We start from the raw sequence: 22,687 nt of genomic DNA on the forward strand, positions 1-22,687 counted from the left end.
GAATCTGTATTTGAAGAAGCTTTTGGATAAATGAGGAATATAGGGGTTCCCACTGGAGCCCTCTAAGGATATCTCATAGGGTTGGAGGAAGGAAAGGCATTATGCTTCCATTCAAATCCAGGTTCTCACAAAACTTACTTCAGTGATTTTTTTCAGGATGGAAATATGAGTTCCTGTCTGAAAGCCTCTAAAACTCACATGGTGTGGTCTATAAAATCAAACTAGGCAGCCAATTTCATGATCACACAAATCACCACTGCCATTTTTAAATCAAAGAAATGTATGAGAATGTTCTATTAGAATGTAATTCTGCATATGAAGTGACAAAATCAGCTCCAACTTACAGAAGTCATAAATAGAAATGGTGATCTTCTAGGATAGCTTACTGTAAAATTTTCATACTAATTTGGACTGGTAATAAGACTTTGAAGTATGGTATCTAGGATATGACAAATAATGCAATTATTAAAGTTAAGTCCTAAAAACATGAAACCTATTGTGCATATTTTCCAGAGACCTGGAAAGGATAGAGATTCCAAATATAAACACACGGATGTTTCAACCCATGACGAATCTTTCTCACATGTATGTATGTATGAAAGAATGGAGAAGTAAGCATGGCAAAGTATTGCCAATATTCTAGTATAATCTGTCTAATGTATCACTGCAATGTGTTTGTATGCAAGAAAAGTTTTTTATTGAGAACTTTTTAATTTTGTCACCTTTGGTCCCTGTTCAAATAGAGTTCAATATAATGATGTGCCGACATGAATGACACTTCTCTCTGGAAACTCGCTGTTTATCCAATTGAGGCCCAATAAGAGATCAGGGTACCAGAATGCCACACATTACACAAGATGAAGTCCCTGGCTAAATGGTACTCAGGAGACCTGGAAACATTAATTCACCTCACATGAATGAGCAGTCGGCTGCTCTAAGATTTGAGCCCTTAGGAAGAAAGGTGCTATATAAATTCCAGGTGTTGTTACTGTTACTAAGTGCATTACAAAATGGAGGTAATTAATCTTTATAGTAGTTTTTGATGTCACTTTAATATATTTGGCTAAAGTACACTGTGTACATTGTGTTAATATATATGTTTATGACATGATTCATTTTTTTATCAACTGTGTAATCTATGTGTTCATGATTTCAAAAATTAACCCTTGTTATCCACAACAATAGGGAGGATTCGGTGTAAGATTACAAGTTGGGTGCGGCAAGTGGATGAAATGGTTGGTGTGAAGGTGCTTTTTTGGGAGAACATTTTGTTTAAGTCTGCAGTAGGTGTGATTACTAAAAGACAAGTACTTAATGCATATCCACATGGTTTTTCATAATTTCTCTTTCTGTGGCACCAGTAGATACTTACTTAATGAGGCTATCATTTCACTGTTGGGGGTAGAATATGAGGTCCTCTTAGAATAGAGAAATTCAACCTTTTTAGAACTTGATAGAGAAGGCGTCACTTAAAATATGAACCTTGGGTTGAGGTCAAGAAGGACCTAACAATTAACAGAAAATGTGTTAAGTTTGTTATTTCCCTACTAAGTGACCTAGTTATTCTTCACCTTCTTTGTCCATCATTTATTGAAATACGTCCACCTCATAACCCCCTGCCCTTCCACCTGCCAACCAGTGCCATGGTCAAAGCAAGAGGGGAGGTTGAATAACCAAGAGACCCAAGCTGGGTCCATCTGAAGACAGTGGACATAATGGAATCTTAAAGGAACAAAGAGGTTAAGTCAAGTGTGTGCCAAAGACTCCAGGCAAGGAGAAGATAAAAAGGCAATTATATATCAAGTTCCTTTAATTGGATAGATGATTTCAGGAAGCTAGACTGTCAGCTGCTTGAGAGCAAGGATTGCCCCCTATTTCTCTGCCTGACAAGCCCAGCACTAAATTCTCCATATTTCACTTACTCACCTAGGAAGTATTTGTTGAGTACTCCCCATGTGTCAGGCACTGTTCTAGATCAGAGAACCCCGGACAAACAGGAGACAGAAGTGTCTGCCCATGGAGCTTCCATTTAGCTTTGGGAAACAGAAAGTGAACAAATAAATTGTGAGAAAACACTGTGAAGAAAAATACAGCAAGATGAAAGGACACAAAGAGGGTACAGATGGTTCACATCAAAGAGAGAAGTGATGTCTGAGCAGACCTGAATGCAGAGAGGGACCAGGTCTGGCAATGTCTAGGGAAAGAATCTTCCAGGCAGAGGGAACAGCAAAAGCACTGCAGTGACAAGAGGGGTGAGCCTGGCTCCTTTGAGAATTGGAAGAAGGCCAATATGCCTGAATGGAATGAACAATGAAGGGAAGGTGAGGTGGGTCTGGGCAGCCAATCAATCGCAGGGACCTTGAGTCCACTGCAAAGTAAAGCTTCGTTTAAATTGCTAGTCTCAAAACTGAATGGGGAAATGGCAAAAAAGGATTAGACAAAGAGAAATGAACTACAAGAGATGGTACGAGAAAACAAAAATGGAATACATTTTATGGGGGCAGTGGGGGAAGCAAAAACACACAGGTTTGGGGAATGGCAATAAGCCAAATGAACTCCCAATTCAAACATTGCAAGCGTCCATACACCTAGATCCAAAACAAACCTATATTTGCCTCTAGAAATTGTGTAAGCCCTTTTAGGCCCTGGTATGAAATCTGCTTCTTCTAGCTCCCGTGAGACTGAGTTTTCCTAGTCTCAGAGACCCTCCCTTCCTGCCAGTGTCAGGGAAAAAGAGGCTGGTTAAGTGAGTATACTTAAAACAAAGTACAAGACAGAGATGTTTTCAGTGAGCTGCCATAGGTCCTTTACATCCCAAACCCAAGCCCCTGAATGTTTTCTGTGGATCAGTGTAACAAAGACAATTTCCTTTTTATAACACCCTAGAGAATCATCCAATGTGATGAGGAAAATGGAGTCCTGGAGACTTCACATTCTCATGTCCCCCCCGACTCATCTCAGTCAAGGCACGGAATTTCTATGTCCTTCAGGTTCTTCATCTTCCCAAGAAGCACACTGCCTAGAGTAACGTCCTATTTAATAAGGAATTCTATAATTGCATAATCACTACTACACAAAAATAAACAGACCTAATGAAGTTGTATACCTGACAGAGTGGCAGCTCTGATACAGGATGGCAACTGTAGTTTCTCTGTCATTGCTGTAAAGTGACTCTTTTTTTCCCTTTGAATTTAGTTATTTCACAAACTTTCGATACTGCTCCTATGCTCCCCATGTCCGCATATGTATGCCCTTGACTGACGGCATTTCTTCATTTGAGGACCTCTTGGCTAACAATATCCTCAGAATATTTGTGTGGGTTATAGCTTTCATAACCTGCTTTGGAAATCTTTTTGTCATTGGCATGAGATCTTTCATTAAAGCTGAAAATACGACTCACGCTACGTCCATCAAAATCCTTTGTTGTAAGTATGTTTCCTATTTAAATGGATTCAGGATGTCTTCTGTGACCTGTGCACGAGATACATATTGGCCTTCAACAATGGCACTTAATATAAATTATATGAGCTGAGCAGCTTTTTCTCTAAGTATGAAGTTACTGTTCTCTTTGGCTCTCTGTTTTCAATAGCATGAGTTTGCAGTGACCCAGCACCCACTGTGCGAGGTTATATCTTGGAAATGGGGTAACGGAGAGCCAGTGAATCAATCAATGGACAGATTATGGAGGACAGGTTGTGAATTATAAACTAAGCTCTGTTTAACGTTTGATGACAATAGCACCATGTTCCTCAAGCCCAGAAAACATTCTCTTTATTAACTATGCAAGTACCATTTGTTTGCTGTTCAAAAAGTAGCTTGCCCCACACAAATTACCACCCCCCACACAAACACTCCACCATTTTTTTTTTAATTATAAACCAAAGACCCAGTGTGGTACTTTAGAATTAGGAGAACTTTCCTGAAGTCCTTGTCCTTTAGAGACTGTTGTCAGTGTTTATATTAGTTCATTTAATACAAGATGGAGGAGGAAGACCGAATTAAAAAACCAAAACAGAGATGCTGGAAACTACCAACAGACACTGTATTGATTCTTTAACAGGTGCAGACTGCCTGATGGGTATTTATTTGTTCTTCATTGGCTTTTTTGATATAAAATACCGCGGGCAATATCAGAAGTATGCGCTGCTGTGGATGGAGAGTTTAGAATGCCGCCTCATGGGGTTCCTGGCCATGCTATCTACTGAAGTCTCCGTCCTGCTCCTGACATACTTGACTTTGGAGAAGTTCCTGGTCATTGTCTTTCCCTTCAGTAACATCCGTCCCGGAAAAGGGCAGACCTCAGTCATCCTCATTTGCATCTGGATTGTGGGATTTTTAATAGCTGTGATTCCATTTTGGAATGAAGATTATTTTGGAAACTTTTATGGAAAAAATGGCGTATGTTTCCCACTGTATTATGACCAAATGGAAGATATTGGAAGCAAAGGGTATTCTCTTGGAATTTTCCTAGGTAAATTATATTTCTCATTTTCTGGACCAACGTAATTCTGATAGAAATACCAGAAATTTTAGCAAAGGTGTTTTTGTCCGCTTCAGAGAGTAAATAGTTTTACTCCAGACTGGGTCCTTTTTGAAAGAAAAGTTCTTACTAAGTATTGATAGTTTTTATTAAACTTTTAACTATAGAGATTTAGTAGGGGAAACAAAAGCATACTGTCAAGATCTCTGGATGGTCTTTTATTATCTGTAAGACCCTTCGATTCTCACACTGTGACTCTGAGCTTTAGCACCTTGAACTGTGACCCCACCAAGTTATCTGAAATAATTTATTCTTACAATCTAGATATGAGTTATAAGTAAATAATAATAATAAAATTCTGGAAACTCATTGGCAGGAGATTATTGGAATGGAAATACCAAGAAGGTTTATTGTCTTTGGTAAATGCAGCTCTAAAGTCAACAATGTAAGAGTTCTGAATAAAATGGTTCACTTTTTTCTTAATTTTCTTAAGTTTTCTTAATTACCCCTAATTTTTAAAAGATCTTACTTCCTCTGTTAAAAAAAATGAATGGGAAGTTTAGCTCTTTAAGGTTAGAAAAAAGCATTTGTTATTGCCTAATAGGTATCCCTCCTGCTTAAAGACAATTTCTATGTCATTTTTTAACTAGGGGAGTATTATCATTTTAATTCCCTTTTTCTCATCTTTTCTACTCCTCTAAGTGGTCAATAAGCTCTATCATCCTTTCTTTTACATTGGATAATTTTTTCATCAAAATATGTCTCTGCCTTCTATTTCTTCTAGTCTGTACCTACTACCACCTTCATGTAAAACCTCACTACCTCAACCCCCAAGGGCTTATAAATAAGGTTTATTACATTAGCCCTTACTTGTCATTCTGCCTTGGAGGCTTTCTCTCTCCTGTTAACCTGTTCCCTACCTGAATATCAAAAAGACTGTTTGCCCTTCCAAGACCTTCAGTGACTTCCTGCTACTATCAAGGTCAATTGTCAATTAGTCACTTAAAACACATCACAAAATGGCTCTAACCACCAGTCCCAGCTCTTCATCTATTCCTTCTCTTCTTCTGAGAAATACACTTTCTTAGCACCACTTTAATAATACTCTTCACATACTACCTGTTCTATAGCTATTTTTTCATGGATATTGTAAGCTTTTCCTAGCATAGATGCACTTTGTAGATACACACACACACACACACACACACACACACACACACTACATTACATTCACTCATTCATCAAGGATTTATTAAGCACCTGCTATAGGCCAGGCACTACTTGGGGCACTGGAGATACAACAGATCAGCCCTCACAGACCACCACTAGAAAGGGGTATAAAGACAAGTAAACACAATCTTACATCACAGATTCACAAATGCTGTAAAAAAACAGTACTGGATGTTCTAGGAGCCTCAAATCCAAGCACCAAGGGAAGTTTTCCAGTAGAAATGAATTGAAATCCTTGGGCTCAAAGGATAAGGAGGTATTAGCTAAATGAAGTCTATTCCAGGAAAAAGATATAGTGGATGTAGAGGTCCATAACCAAGGAACAGGTCCAGATGAAGGGCCAAGGAGTTAGGTTTGGCTGGATCTTACAGTTAAAGGGTGTGAGATAGGCTAAAATGGGTGTAGCACTTGTGATGTATTCCAGATAGACAAAGAGATAGTAACTAGTAACACACACACACACACACACACACACACACGCACACACGCACACACGTATCTCATCATCTACATACACTTGGTTTACCTATGAGAGTAGGAGTCCTAGAGCCCTTTCTTCTCTTTAAAGAGTATAAGAATACACAGTTTTTAAATAAATTCATTATTTTAGAATAGAATTAGATTTAGAGAGAAGTTGCAAAGATAGTGTAGTTTCCTTATGCCCCTCGCCCAGTATCTTCTGTTGCTAACCTCTCACATCCCTATGTCGCTTTCAGAACACACACTTTTGGTCTGTTCACATCTGTTTTCATAATATGCATCAGGGGGTCATCTTAACAGTCATTTTCTATTGTTCTTAACTGAAGTTTCTGACAAGAGGCCCAACGTAAACCAATTTTATAAAATTCTATTGTATGCCTTTATTATGAGATTCTGTGGAATGTGAAATATTTTAGATAAAAACAATAGAACACTGAGAATTTATAGAACTTTCCTTTAGACTTCACCTGTCTTACATAGTCCAGATTCAGAAGAACATTTTTTTAAACAACTTTGAAATTGTGTGCATATTTTACGTTCAGAGTGAAGAATAAGATCATTAGTCTTGGGAGTTTTATTATAAAAAAAATATAACAAAAAGTGACTGAGAAGTCAACATTATAAGATAGTGATGTTCAGTGAGAATTGTCTAAACATATTTGACCCTAAAAAATTCATAGTTGAATTTATTATTTTTTCTTTATATATATTTTTTCTAAAACAAGTCTAAAGGATTCTGAATCTTAGCTTAAATTACTATAAGGTATCTGAAAAAAATGGATTTTTGTTCTATATATTATTTTTACTTAGGACCAAAAAAGCCATGAGAAGTAGTGTTTCTGTGGCTATTATCTTCTTGATATTCCAAGGTTATCTTGTTCATTATAAGATAAAGAAACGGAGTTATATTTATTCTTTGAGGTGTACATATGATTACAGTAATCCTTTAAGATTTGAATCTGCAGAGAGCAAAAAATGAAAATACCTTTTTTCTGACTTTAAAAAAGCTAAAATTCGCCTCATGATACACACCTAGATCTGAATTTCAGAGATCTGTAACTCTTCATAAAAGTTTTGTGTATTTCCAATATCTTTTTGATTTGGCAAACCCAATCCCATTAGCTTATAGGCTTAGATTCAAGGTTTTCAGCTGATTACAACTGGGCTTATACAAAAGAATGTTTCTTGGAAGTACAGCGTAAGAAGAGGCACCATAATGAACATCTGTGTAACACAGTATTTTACTGTTGATTTATACACCTGAGATGTTAAGAGCTGTGCTTTTTCCAACAGGTGTGAACTTGCTGGCTTTTCTCATCATTGTGTTTTCCTATACTATTATGTTCTGTTCCATTAAAAAAACTGCCTTGCAGACTTCAGAAGTGAGGAATCACATTGGAAGAGAGGTGGCTGTTGCAAATCGTTTCTTTTTTATAGTGTTCTCTGATGCCATCTGCTGGATTCCTGTATTTGTAATTAAAATTCTCTCCCTCTTCCGGGTGGAAATACCAGGTCAGTCCCTTCTATTATTCCCAAGTACATTGTGCCATCTTACATTCCCTGATGAGGTCAGAATACAGTGCCTGACGTATAGTAAATTCTCTATAAACAACTACAACTTTGGTGCAAACAGCTATTATTTTTCTCAACATTTTATAATCTAAGAAACTGGGTAGTGGTATAATCCAGACAAGAACGATGAGAAAACAGGAGCTAGGAAAAATAACTAACTCATTTCCCTAGATAGTGATTCTTAATCAAGAGTTAACATACAAAATCAAAATATACATGCCCAGGTTCCTCCCTGGGCTTCTAGATTTAATCTATAGGGGCAAAGGGCTGTACCCTTGGATTTTGGAAAAGTTCCCCTCATGCTTCTGAGACACACACCCCGGTTGAGAACTGCAGGTCTACTTCATGGTCCTTACCCTTTGGTTGTCGCACAAGCTGCAGAATGTCAGACGTTCTGTTCAAGTGCATCATCCAGAGGGCCAGGTTTCCCACCCACACGCCTACTTCAACCAGAGGAAAAAACCTTTCATGAGTTAGGATTTCATCTGAATCCCTTTCTAGGATCTAGAAATCACAGCCATGGAGAGCCCCCCACCCTGGGGCTTTGGCCCAACTTTGTGAAATAAACTTTCTACTTGGGGGAATCCATCCCAAGGGGCAGGAATTGGGTCTTATTCATCCTGGCACCCCAGTGTTACACATGGGTTGGCACTTCAGAAGCACTTACAAAAGTATGATGAATGTACAAGTAACCAACAGCTGGAAGAGTTTATGTCCCTCCAGCTTGTGCAGAGTCACGGGAGGCCTTGTCGTTGTCTCACTGCAAAATGACACAACATCCACAACTCCCCCTTCACCTGTCCATTTAGCCTGACCGCAAGGCAGAGGCATCCCTGAAGCCATGTAAGGTGTGAATGTGCAGGTCAAGAGAGCAATTGGGGCTGACTACTTGATAACCTCCACTGGGCAGGGAGAGCAGAGGACACAAGAATTTGTGTGCCATTACTTGGGGGTGGGGGAGAACCTGGTGGCTGGGAGGAGCAGAGTTCATTAAGACGAGAGCTGAATTGTCCAGTCTGAATTGTCCGGTCTACTACAGCTTCCTGGGCATCTCAATGTTTATATCCTTACATTCCAAATTTAACAGGACTAAAATGTCCTTTGGCCTCCATTGCTCATAGAATAAAGTCCAAATGCTGGGATCAGCATGAGAAATGTTACCTCCCACTCTGCCCTCAGGTATTCTGTGATCCAGGACCCATCAGAATTATTGGGATTCTTTTCTTCGGCACCTTTTTAATGCCTTGCCTTCACTGAAGTTGTTCTCTCCACCTGTGTTGTATATTCAATCTGTAAGAATTAAGCTTACTAAATAGCCCTTCTCATCCTTCAAAATTCAACCCAAATACTCACTCACCCATGGTACCATACCATACCTCTCTCCGACCCACTCCCATCCAACTCAATTGCTTAAATGTCTGTAACATTTTGTTCATACTTTATTTATTAGCCTCATCTGAACCACTTCTTACCAGTGTTATTCTTTAATATGTTCATTGCTCCCCTCAGTTTATAAGCTTCAGAATATTAGGGACCATGTCTTATTGATCTTTCCACAGTGTTTTTCACATAATGTTATTTAATAAATGCATTTTCAACAAAAGATGCTGAGCTGGTCCAAGAATGATGGAACAGGGTGGGAAATGGATGATCTCATCAACCTCCCCAGCTTCTCTTTCCATGCTTTTGATGTCCTTCTTCACCTCAGGCACTTGATTTTCTTGGATGTGGGAGGAGGCAGCCTTGTGTGGTGGAAGAAGGACCAAGCGAGGCAGGAGTCCTAGGTTTCTGTCCTAACCCCGCCACTGCGCAGCTGAGGAAATGTAGGGAGGTCACCTCACCTCACTGAGATGATTTTCATAAGGCCTCTCGAATTCCTTCCAGTTTTCATATTCTGTGAGTCTGTCAGCTCCATGAGGCTCTTCTCTCTGTATTACTCTGCTCGGGCTGCCATAACACAGTAACACAACCTGGGTGGCTTAAGCAACAGAATTTATTTTTCACAGTTCTGGAGGGCTGGAATTCCAGAATAAAGTGTCAACAGATTTCTGCTGTGGCCTCTCTCCTTGGCTTGCAGATGGCCACTTTCTCACTGTGTCCTCACATGGTTTTTCCTCTGTGCGTGTTCCCATTGTATCTCTCATATAGGAAAGTTTCCCTCTTCTTATAAGCACACCTGTCAAATGGACTAAGGCCCACCCCAATGTCCTTATTTTAACGTAATGACATCTTTAAAGGGCTGTCACATATAGTCACATTCTGAGGTCCTGGGGGTTAGGACTTCAATGTATGAATTTGGGGTGGGGGACAAAATTCAGCCCATAACACTGTCTGATTTAGAATCAGGAGATGTCTGGTGATCCAGGGTACCAGAGAGCTACAGGAGTAGTCATTGTCCTTGAAAGCTTATGACATTTCAGATCATAATGGGAAAATGGAATAGGAAAAAAAGTGTCTTATGAAATCCTTAATGGGCCATACACCAGTCTTTCTCTATGTTTGTAGCACAATATTTTGAGGTTTGTCTTGAATACATCAGTGGACCTAGGAGAGTAGCCCTGATCATTTTTTACTAAGCCCCTTCTTGTTTGCCTGACTTCCCATATGTTGTAGGAAATGCTGCACTCACTGAACTAAACCCATCTTGTGCCCACCCTCCACAAACTCTGGGGTGTGCTCCACCATGGCATGTCACTGATAGTATGTGTGATTAGCCTGAAAGATAAGGCAGCATTAGCCCTCCTTTCTCAGAACTCACCTGCTGACCTTATAAAGTGAGTTACCCTGAGACTGAATGGGAAGTCTCGTTCCTGGTCACAATTTCATTTGGGGATGTAACAGACAAAAAGCAACTTAATTTGTTCTGTTTTGCTTTGTTGTTGTTTTTTTTTTCAATCATGCACTGTCCATATTGTCTAATTTTTTTTAAAAATAAATACAAGTGATATAGTAATATGAAACTTTAATAAATCTAAGATATGCTAAATATAGATATTTTTCTTCCATATTCTTTCCAGTTCAAAAAAATAAATAAGGACGAGAAAGAGAAGATGGGATAGGAAAAGAGGAAGGCAAACAGAAAAAAGGAGAAGGGAGAGATAGCAGGAGAGGAGGAAAGAGAGGAGGAAAGGTCAGATAAGCAGTCAGGAAAAATAGAAAAGAAAGAGAAGAACAGAAAAGATGGAAGGAACAAAACAAGGCAAAGAAGAACAAGTAATGGTGTTTAAAGGATAAGAAAATTGTGAGGGTGGGGAGGAAAGAGAAGGTGACAAAGGGGGTGGGACAGGGAATATATCCTTGGTCTTAGGATTCAGCTCTTCATCTGAGCTGGGAGTTCTCTGCATCTTTGGAGACGTGGAAAGAGGCAGCATAGTGTGGTGGGGTCAGAGGATCACAGGTATTAGTGCTGAAGAGGGACGTCAGCAGAGCCGCCGACTCTGACCCAGCCCCCTGACTTCGATCAAGTAAGTTATCATCAGCCCCTTTCACAGATAGGGTAGTTGAGGTCCAGGCAGCTTAGGTGATTTGCCCATAGTCCCATAGCTAAGTGTCTGGCCCTAAGAGCAGGCTGTGCATAAAGGGGAAAACACACTTCATCCTAACCAAGTGCATGATGTATTTGGAAAGGACACTACCATCACAAATTTCTCCTCACAAAGGACTTTTTGTGGCATCTTTCCCTTAATATTCTAACTAGTATCTCTAATGCTTCATATGATAGGATTGATTAAGTTGGAAGATGTATTCTTGTTTGCTCTTCACAACTTCAGCCTCCACTCTGGATAGGATGGTTGGAATAGGGGGTGGGCAATAAGGCTTTCAAGAGTGGAGTTAAGACCAAGGTCAGATATGACACTGGACCAGATGTTTTCTCAACACTGACGTATTGATTAAGAAGTATTTCTTCATTTTCTTACTTTTCTATCAAGAAAACAAGAAAAATAAATTACATATCAACTTACATCTATGAAGTGTTTTTTACATACTTCCTCTCATTTAACCTTACAACAAACTACCAAATAGTTACTGAAATTCAGAATGGTAGGACATTGGATTCATAGTTCCTATGCTCCTCCAACAGAGAGATTTTCAATAAGGTGAAAGAAAATTTGAGTGAACTAGGTAGCCCTCCCCAAATAGTACTGACCACAAAATGTTATGTGTTATTTGTGTTGTTTAAAACTTCCACTTCATGAAATTTTCCACACTTCATTTCCTTCTCCAGGCACAATCATCTCTTGGATAGTCATTTTTTTCCTTCCAGTAAACAGTGCCTTGAATCCAATCCTCTACACTCTCACAACCAGCTTTTTCAAGGACAAGTTGAAACAGCTGCTGCACAAACATCAGAGGAAATCGATTTTCAAAACCAAAAAAAAGAGTCTCTCTACATCCATTGTGTGGACAGATGACTCCTCTTCACTTAAACTTGGGGTTTTGAACAAAATAACCCTTGGGGATGGTACAGTGAAACCAATTTCCTAGTAATGGTTTCGGATCCCTGGACTTTCAGTGGACTATCTTTAAGAAAAGTACAGTGTTTGGAAGATGACATCTGCAATGCTTTTCATCTCCACCAACACCAAACCTTTCTACACAGAGAGCACAGCAGAATGACTTCTGGCATGCACCACATTCCAGTGGCAGCTGTACTATTTATCAACAGTGCCGAGAACTGTACGTATAGGTTCTTCTCACCCTTATGTTCCTGACATGCACTAGGGAATCTGTATATAGTAGGATGATGTACAGTTGATCTACAGCTAGTCAACATGACCAACCTACCAGTGAACACCCACATGTTGGCACTGCATAGACTGCTTATAAGTTGAGTTGCACTGTCCACAAAATAAAAAGATTCAGGACATCTAATTCCAGTGTGACCATAATACCATAAGCTTAGCATCTCTTTCCTTGTTTTTTCAATGTTAAATGAAATCATCAGCATCCTGCTGTACTGATGGAAAAGGATTTCTGAGATGTTCACCTGCCTCAAGCCTGGCCCTCCAGAGGCCAGAGGAGTAGAAACTTTGAAAGAAGATCTTCACACAAGGCTATCGCATCCAGTGGAGAAGCAGAAAGACACACTGATTAAACCTAGTACCGTTTGCCTTCTTGGATATTATTTAATGTTGGTAGAGCTGAGATCTCAAACAAGATATTTTTCTTCAGTTTGCCCAAGCCACAAAGAAAAATGGGGCACCTGAACTGCCAAAGCTATATTTTAATAACTTTCAGGTCTAATTTCCTTACAGCAGTATCCCTATTGCTAGAAAGTTCTGCCTCCACAGAACCCACTGATGAGCGATATTAAAGGGGATTTAAGAATAGTGATTTGATTGGGACCATTTGCATACTCAGAGAAATTCCCATTCTTTTTAACAAAAAGGCCAGTAAGTTTAGATTTGATTTTTGAGGATGAAAAGTAATGGTAAAGACCTGGACATGTTGTTATCATGAAAGTTTATATGTGAAAAAAAATCGGGTAAATAAAGTAAAATTTGGCATTTTTCCACATATTATTTTATGTTTAACAAAGTCTATATTAGCTGTTACCATGTTTCTCCTGACAGAGAATATAGCTAGGAAACACAACACCTTAGTTAATAAGACATATCTTAGATTTTTCTCTTCCCCCTTTTTCCAAAGCATGAGGCAATAACTGAATGTCTTCATTGTTGGCTTCATTCTGAGTGCCTTTAATGAGTGGGATATAAGCAGCTGACTGAGAACTCCTGATTACCTCCTATTATGGGGATCCAGTAGCTTCCAAGAAAGAACCTTAGAGTTCATATGTCACAGCAGTTCTGGTAATTTACCTGTTATTGCTTAATAGTGACTAAAAGAACCATTATGTTTTGATCAAGTGAAATATTTTTTTGCATCAGTGAAATCTTTCCATTAGGATTCTATAAATAATTTTCCTCTCCATTAAGTAGGCTGTCTTTTTCCCTTATGGTTTCAAACTTTCCTCCATCTTGACTTTTCACTACAGTGAGTTACTTCCCAGCTTCTTTTCTTTATTTGCTGACATTTTATTAAATGTCATTTGCCAGTCCTTGATCATCAAATGATTTGTTTCCTAATACATTTCCCAACATCAGGAACATAAATAAGAAATAGACCCTGAGCCCAGAGTATTTTGATCTTAGTGTTTCCCATTCTTGAAAAGCATCAGGCATGGCCCATGCACCAAGCATCTGGGAACTGTGTTTGTGAATGTCTGCACTCTCACTGTTAAGTAACAGACATGAAAAGCACAAGATCAGGTATGTTAGGGAAGTTGGCAGCATATTTCACAGAAAAATTGAAGCTCTATACTAGTCAGTTGTGAGCCAACAGATAGTATAAAACTGAATACTAATGGGTTAATGATCTACACTCTTATTCCGTACTGTTAAATGAATAGAAACCTGTAAGAAATATGTTTGATTTTAGCAAATAAGTCTTTTATCTGGATTGGGTAAGGTCTTTTGCATTGGGTTACACTTGTTTTCTAAACCTGGTATTTCTGGATAGTTATGAAAATACCCACCTCTGTTTTTGAACCACTTCCCATGACAATACAAACAGCAAGTAAACATGACTTGAGAATATAGGAGGCCATAGACTGTGCCATCTCTCAGTGGGAAAAAATGGGGGAAAACTATCCAATCCACATTCCCACCATGTTTCTATGTATTACTGATATCTGGTCTTGAAATAAAGATACTCTAAAAAATCGATATGGAGTCTCAAATGAGTATACAAAAAGAGGGTACATGGTTTATCTGTGTTAGACCTAACTAAGCTTAGTTACATCACTTTGTTTTGTTCTTAAGGTTTATTTGTACTCAAAATTAGAATTTATGCCCACTGCAGTTGCTGAAAGAGGCCTTGATGATGAGGGAATTTAAGTGGGATTACACATACCTGAGCTTTAGCTCCCAGGTGGCAGTATACCATCCCGCTACCCCGCCATGCACTACAGCTCTGCAGTCCCAACCACCTAGTCTCTATAGTATATCATGGGTCCACAAATGCAGGTCCATCACCCTGATGTTTGTCTCTTAAGGGGAATCTGGTACCAGATCAAGTCAGTATTGGGTAATTTGCTACATATATACTTATGCTACGTTGTCAAGAATTTATCTCACCCAATGTGATCCTTCACTCCAGTTTGTAAGCAAAGCAAAGATTCAAAGAACGCGTATGATAAAAATGAAAAATGGTAAATTGTCACCAATCACATGTTCCCCATCATTTTATAAATGCTCCAGGAGAGGTCTGAAGGAAATGGATCTTCCAAAATTAACAAGGAATACATGTAAGACATATTTCTCTTTAATTTTTCCAATGTAGCATCAACGGGCATATGGTCCTATTTAACAAATAGACTTGGGCAATTTTACTCAAGAAACAAAGCATTGTAGATAAATATTTGTATTTTTTTATATCCTGAATAAGGAAAAGAAAGACTGATTACAAAGATTTCTCCTTATATATATCTGATTATATGTCAATTATCTGATATCCTGTTTCTGAAAGATGGAAGATACATATTTAATAAAGAAAATGTTTATTTCTGAGCCAGTAATATAAAATGTAATTAGAGTATTTTTTTAAATGGCTTTGTAGTAGGAGAACTCAAAGTCCTTGAGGAAAACTTTTTAAAGCCCTGTAAGCTGATTAAAACCTATTACTCAATGTATGTCTTTGGAATAGTCTTCAGTCTACATGACACATATGGAAGAAATCAGTTACAAATAAAGATATAGACAATAATAAGGCTAAATGACAAAATTACAGATCCAAGAATGGGTGCCTTATGGCATCTGAACAGCCCAGCTCCAGTTCACGATGAAGCCACTTACCTCTAGGACTTGAACAAGCATAACTACTTTGAGTTATAAAGTCACAACTAGTTTAGATACTAGAAGAAAGTATTTCTGGACTGTCTGGGAACCCATTAAACGTTCATCTGTTTACTGATTCTCTAAATTCATGGTGCTAGGGGATTTGATTCAGTAACGATTTTGTAGTGGAAACTGTATACTTTCCTGCTACAGACAATACACCTTCAGGGCAAAGAAATACAGAGTCAAAGTCAGGGTCTAGTGCCATAGTTGTAGTCAGTCATCAACTACTTATAACACCTTAGACAAATACCTTTAAATCTCTTCTATTCTTTATGATTGAGTTTTCTTAAGATCATATCACATAAATTGATATCCTGTCCCATTTCTGGGAATATCTATAATGTGGATTAAACCACTTACTGAAGGTCCATGTGGCTTAAAAATCCAGAAGTTTACATAAAGTTCAAGGATCATCTAATTCTCAGTTTCCCTGGGATAATACATTGCACAGGTCACCAATGTTCAGAAATCAATTTCTTCCAGGAGGCTTACAGGACCTATTCTATTTTGGAAAGAATTCTGAGATGAAGTCTCAGACAATGAGGCTTTCCTAAGATGTGGAAGATTACAAGAGTATAGCAATAAGTACAACTCAAAAATTAGGTGACTTCTTGTTAGCAAAATCTAGGAATACAAACAGTGGTATAATTAACAAGCAACCATTTTAATTAACTACAAATCATAAACGGGTCTCTTTGCCTAAGTGATTAATAGGTCTACTACCACCTACATTATCCTGGAAAACACAAATGCACAGGCAAGTTAAACACTTATGACTAAGTATATTCTTGGGGGAAATGCTTTTAGGGTAAAGACACAACATATCTAATTTCCCTCATAGGATACAACTAGGATACAACAGGTGGTCCTTGACCCAGAATTGATGATCTCTGCCTCAAACCTTGCTCTATCAGCCACAAACTCCCTCCCCTGTACCACTAACCTTGCTTCTCTGCTGGCCCTTTCTGCTCAGCTCACAATGCTCCAATTTCTCATATCTAAGAAGACAATCCTGCCATCCAACACCCTGCTTTAGCATCTGCCTATTCTCACCTTCTCTTTATAGCTAAACATTTAGAAAGGATGATAAACTCTCTGTCATCAGTGTTTTGACTTCTCAACAAGCAAATGCCTCCACCTTCACCACTCCACAGAGGCTCCCCTCCCTGAGATCTTCATGATAACAACTCCACTGACAGTTTCCTTTCTTTAACTATTTCATTTCTCTGAAGAATTTCTCATTGATGGCCACCTCCTCCTTTAAACGCCTCTCTTGGAATGAAGGACACCACTCTCCTGTTCTACACTACTTTGCTAGCTCTTCCTTCTAACACTTTTATGAGTTTCCTCTTCCTCCACCTGTCCCATAAATGTATAAATAAGTTTCTGGGGACCCTGTTCTTTACCCTCCATAAGTCCCTCCCAGGCTTCAACCTCTCTATAGCCATCATAGCTAAGTAAATTAATTTTTGAAACTCACTTAAAATAATTATAAATATAAGGAGCTTATTTTGATAGCTCTTATTAAATCTTGACATTTGTTTTTAATGTCTACTATCATACAAACTTGTCGAAATTTCTAACTTCCCTCCTGAGAATCAGTGATTCTCTCAAACTCATCTAAAAGTGATGTATTTTTACAGGTTTAACAAATGGATTCATAACCCATCAAAGTCATTTGTTTGTAAGATTTTTAATAGAAAAATCCCATAGGCTTAAACTACATAAGTGACCTAGGCTGGAGAGGGGAGATGAAGTTTTTGGTGGCTCTCTATATAAATTTCCTCTCAATTCCTTTATTTTCAATCCAGGACCTAAGCTTATATAAACTTCTTACTTTTTCTTTATTTTTATTTGACCAGGTCAGAATGTGCAGACATGTCCACCAAAAGTATGAGATCCAGAAAGGGATCTTAAGGAAAAGTTTTACACACATTACTGAAGAGTCTCTGGATGGGGTGGGGTGGAAACCTCAGATCATGTGGTAGCCATCATAGAGACTGAGTCAGTGATATTCATTGATTTACCTTTCCTGTTTTTATGTAGCTGGCAGTAGCCTTAGAGATCAAAGGCTGTATCATTCTGTGTTTAATAAATAACAAAACCTTTTGTCTTAGTTTTCCACTCTTCAGTGGCTTATATTCTCCCTTAAAAATGCTTGGTTTCTGGGGTATCTGGCTGGCTTAGTTGGCAGAGCATGCAACTCTTGATCTTGGGGTTGTAAGTTTGAGCCCCATGTTGGGTGTAGAAATTACTTAAAAACAAAATCCTTTAAAAAAACTTGGTTCCTCACTTACTTTGAATTTTTTATTTCCACCTCTTTTATATTATTGTTCAAAAAAAGAAAAGCCTCAAGTTTTTGTCCTGAATAGGGGCTAACTCTAAACCCACCAGGTGCTGAGTTTAACTTAGATTCACAACTGTTTCTTCCCAGCCTTAGCCCTGCCCTTTGCTCAGCCATCTTTGGAGTCCTGCCATGTTCTTTGTCAGCCAATAAGAAAACAGTCAGACATTATTTATGATTCTAAAATGACACATTTTTAAAGGAAGTGAATCATGTCTGAATTTCTATTGCCATTCATTTATTCAGTCAGCAAACAGGCCTTGTACAGGTACCTGGAGCTGCCATAGTGCTGTGTGACAAGGTCATCTTCAAGGGCAGGTAATTTACACTCCATTAAAAGAGGCTCAGTGACACAACTTGGTACTTCTCAAGAGTTGCCTTCAGAGATTAAGTCCCAAATATGTACCAGTCTTAACATTTTATCCACAGGACATTCCTCTTTATTGCAATATCTTTTTCCTACTCTTCTTCCTTTTCCTCTTTCAAACTTTTTGCTGACATTTATTGTTCTTTTTCTCTTGCTCTCTCACTACACACACACAGTCACGCTCCTCCTACCTCTTTCTAAATCTTCTTCTTTGCCTCCTTGTTTCTGTCCTGACTCTTTCTATTGCTGTCTGTCTGTCTGTCTGTCTCTCCCTGTGTAGGCAGTGTTTGGAGAAGGGGATATAAGGCCAGAGTGAGGCTAAAAATGTAAGGCAGACTCTTCTGTTGAGCACATCAGGGAGTAGAGTGATTGATCAGGTCCATTTTTATGTTCTCTGCCAACTATAAGCACCCAAAGTCAATGACAGGGGGTCTAACTGTCTGACCACCATCATATAGCAACAGATAATACTAGTAACATCTATACTGAACAGTGCTTTACAGTCCGCCAAATGATTTCATGTAGCCTTTAATTTGCTGGATGTCAAACATTATTCATTCACAACTGTGTGGTTTTACAGACATGTACATACACACAAACACCTCATTATGTTGGAATTAATCTACTTGGCAATCTCACTTACTTGGAACATAACTAAGTTAAAAGAATAAACCCATAAATTTTTAAAGGCCTTTAAGGAACTCTAGGCAAAAATAGTTGTTACAGACTTATAAACTAAAGCTCAGAAGTAGAATGGTGCATAAGCAAAAGCACAGAATATCTCATTTGAGCTATTCATTCATTCACAAATATCTGTCAGGTGCCATTATGCCAGGCAATATTCTAGATAACAGAAATATTCAGTGTGAGGGGATGGGACAAAATGGCAGAGGAGTAGGAGACCTAAATATCATTGGATCCCAGGAGTTCAACTAGATATCAAACAATTCTGAACACCTACAAACTCAACAGGAGATGAAGAGAAGAAGAACAGCAATTCTAGGAACAGAAAAGTGACCAATTTCTGGAAGGCACTAAATACAATGGCACTAAATTTATATCTCTCAATAGTTACCCTGAATGTAAATGGGCAAAATGTCCCATCAAAAGACACAGGGTATCAGAATGGATTTCAACAAGGAAATAAAGGCTTTATTTTTTAAATATATTTATTTATTTATTTATTTTTTGAGAGAGAGACAGAGAGAGAATAAGAGAGAGAGAGAGCATGAGAAAGGGGAGGGTCAGAGGGAGAAGCAGACTCCCTGCTGATGTGGGAGCCTAATGTGGGACTCGATTCCAGGACTCCAGGATCATGACCTGAGCCAAAGGCAGTCACTCAACCAACTAAGCCACCCAGGCACCCTGAAATAAAGGCTTTAAATAACACACTTGACCAGATGGACATCACAGATTTATTTAGAACATTCCATCCCAAAACAACAGAATACACATTCTTCTCTAGTACACATGGAACATTCTCCAGAATAGATCACATCCTGGGTCACAAATAAGGTCTCAGCGGGTACCATTCCCTGCTTCAGACCACAATGCTCCGCAAATAGAACTCAATCACAAGAGGAAAGTTGGAAAGAACACAAATTCAGGGAGTTAAAAAGCAGCCTACTAAAAAATGAATGGTCAACCAGAAAATTAAAGAAGAATTTTTAAAATTCATGAAAACAAATGAAAATGAAAACATGATTGTTCAAAATCTTTAGGACACAGCAAAGGGAGTCCTGAAAGGAAAGTATATAGCAATACAAGCCTTTCTCAAAAAAGAAGAAAGGTCTCCAGTACACAACCTAACCCTACACCTAAAGGACCTGGAGAAATAATAGCAAAAAAAAAGCCTAAACCCAGCAGGAGAATAAAAATAATAAAGATCAGAGCAGAAATCAATGAAATAGAAACCAAAAAAATAATAGAACAAATCAATGAAACTAGGAGCTGGTTCTTTGAAAGAATTAATAAGATTGAAAAACCTCTGGCCAGACTTCTCCAAAAGAAAAGAGAAAAGATCCAAATCAGTAAAATCATGAATGAAAGAGATCACAACCAACACCAAAGAAATACAATTATAAGAACATATTATGAGCAACTATACGCCAGCAAATTTGACAATCTGGAAGAAATGGATGCATTCCTAGAGACATGTAAACTACCAAAACTGAAACTGGAAAAAATAAAAAAAAAAAAAAAAAAAACTGAACAGACCCATAACCATTAAGGAGATGGAAGCAGTCATCAAAAATCTCCCAACAAACAAGAGCCCAGGAACAGAGAACTTACCAGGGGAATTCTACCCAAACATTTAAAGAAGAATTAATACGTATTCTCCTGAAACTGTTCCAAAAAATAGAAATGGAAGGAAAACCCAAACTCATTTTATGAGGCCAGAATTACCTTAATCCCAAAACTGGACAAAGACCCCATCAAAAAGAAGAATTATTTAAAAAAGAGAGAGAGAAAGAAAGAGAGAGAATTACAGACCAATATCCCTGATGAAGATGGATGCAAAAATTATCACCAAAATACTAACCAATAGGATCCAACAGTACATTAAAAGGATTATTCTCCTTGACCAAGTGGGATTTATTCCTGGGCTGCAAGCTTGATTCAACGTCCACAAATCAATGTGATACAGTACACAAATAAAAGAAAGGACAAGAACCATATGATACTCTCAATGGATGCTGAAAAAGCATTTGACAAAGTACAGCATCCCTTCTTGATCAAAATTCCTCACAGTGTAGGGATAAATGGTACATACCTCAACATCATAAAGTCATCTATGAAAAACCCACAGCGAATATCATTCTCAATGGGGAAAAACTGAGAGCTTTTCCCCTAAGGTCAGGAACAAGGCAAGGCTGTTCACTATCACCACTACTATTCAACATAGCACTAGAATTTCTATCCTCAGCAATCAGACAACAAAAAGAAAGAAAAGGCATCCAAATTGGCAAAGAAGTCAAACTATCACTCTTTGTAGACAATGTTATACTTTCTGTAGAAAACCCAAAAGATTCCACCCCAAAATTGCTAGAATTCATCCAGAAATTACGTTAAGTGGCAGGATATAAAACCAACGCACAGAAATCACTTGCATTTGTGCAACAAATGTTGCTGTTCTCATAGCAACAATGTGACAAAAGAGAAATTAAGGAGATTAAGGAGTCCATCCCATGTAGAATTGCACCCAAAACCATAAGATACTTAGGAATCCATCTAACCAAAGAGACAAAGGATCTGTACTCAGAAAAATATACAATAGTCATGAAATAAATGGAGGAAGACACAAAAAAATGGAAAAACATTCCAGGCTCATGGATTGGAAGAACAAATATTGTGAAAATGTCTATGCTTCCTAGAATAAGCCACAGAGTCCATGCAATCCCTATAAAAATACCATCCACATTTTTCACAGAACTGGAATAAATAATCCCAAAATTTGTATGGAAACAGAAAAGACCCCGAGTAGCCAAAGGGATATTGAAAAAGAAAACCAAAGCTGGTGGCAACCCAATTGCAGACTTCAAGTTCTATTACAAAGCTGTAATCATCAAGACAGTATGGTACTGGCATAAAAACAGACCCACAGATCAATGGAACAGAATAGAGAAACCAGAAATGGACCCTCAACTCTAGGGTCAACTAATCTTCCTCAAAGCAGGAAAGACTATCCAATCGCAAAACAAAGTGTCTTCAATAAATGCTGCTGGGAACATGGGACAGCCACATACAGAAGAATGAAACTGGACCATTTCCTTATAGCATACACAAAAATTAGACTCCAAATGGATGAAAGAGTTTAATGTGAGAAAGGAATTCATCCAAATCCTTGAGGAGAGCAGAGGCAGCAACTGCTTTGACCTCAGCCACAGCAACTTCTTGCTAGACACATCTCCAAAGGCGAGGGAAACAAAGCAAAAATGAACTGTTGGGATTTCATCAAGATAGAAACTTTTGCACAGCAAAGAAACAGACAACAAAACCAAAAGACAATAAACAGAATGAGAGAATATATTTTCAAATGACATATCAGATAAAGGGCTAGTATCCAAAATCTAGAAAGAACTTATCAAACTCAACACCCACAGAACAAAAATTCAATCAAGAAATAGGCCAAAGACATGAACAGACATTTCTCCAAAGAATACATCCAAATGGCCAAGAAACACACAAAAAAGTGCTCAACATCCCTTGACATTAGGGAAATACAAATCAAAACTATAATGAGATGCCACCTTACACCAGTTTGAATGGTTAAAATTAACCAGACAGAAAACAAGTATTGGCGAGGTTGTGGAGAA

General features: G+C 38.3%; 1 protein-coding gene across 1 annotated transcript in view; it reads left to right on the plus strand.

Moving 5' to 3' along the window:
• Positions 1-12,247, plus strand: part of LOC111158557 (relaxin/insulin like family peptide receptor 2) — a 56,442-nt gene extending 44,195 nt beyond the window's left edge. Inside the window, exons 14-18 of the mRNA XM_022520659.1 lie at positions 514-585; positions 3,196-3,425; positions 4,061-4,471; positions 7,484-7,702; positions 11,988-12,247. Coding sequence (XP_022376367.1) covers positions 514-585; positions 3,196-3,425; positions 4,061-4,471; positions 7,484-7,702; positions 11,988-12,247 — 1,192 coding nt within the window. The remainder of the gene's footprint in view (positions 1-513; positions 586-3,195; positions 3,426-4,060; positions 4,472-7,483; positions 7,703-11,987) is intronic.
• Positions 12,248-22,687: the final 10,440 nt, after the last annotated feature.

The sequence above is a fragment of the Enhydra lutris genome, unplaced genomic scaffold (genome assembly GCF_002288905.1).
Source record: "Enhydra lutris kenyoni isolate GAN:26980312 unplaced genomic scaffold, ASM228890v2 scaffoldscaffold60, whole genome shotgun sequence".
NCBI classification, from domain to species: domain Eukaryota; kingdom Metazoa; phylum Chordata; class Mammalia; order Carnivora; family Mustelidae; genus Enhydra; species Enhydra lutris.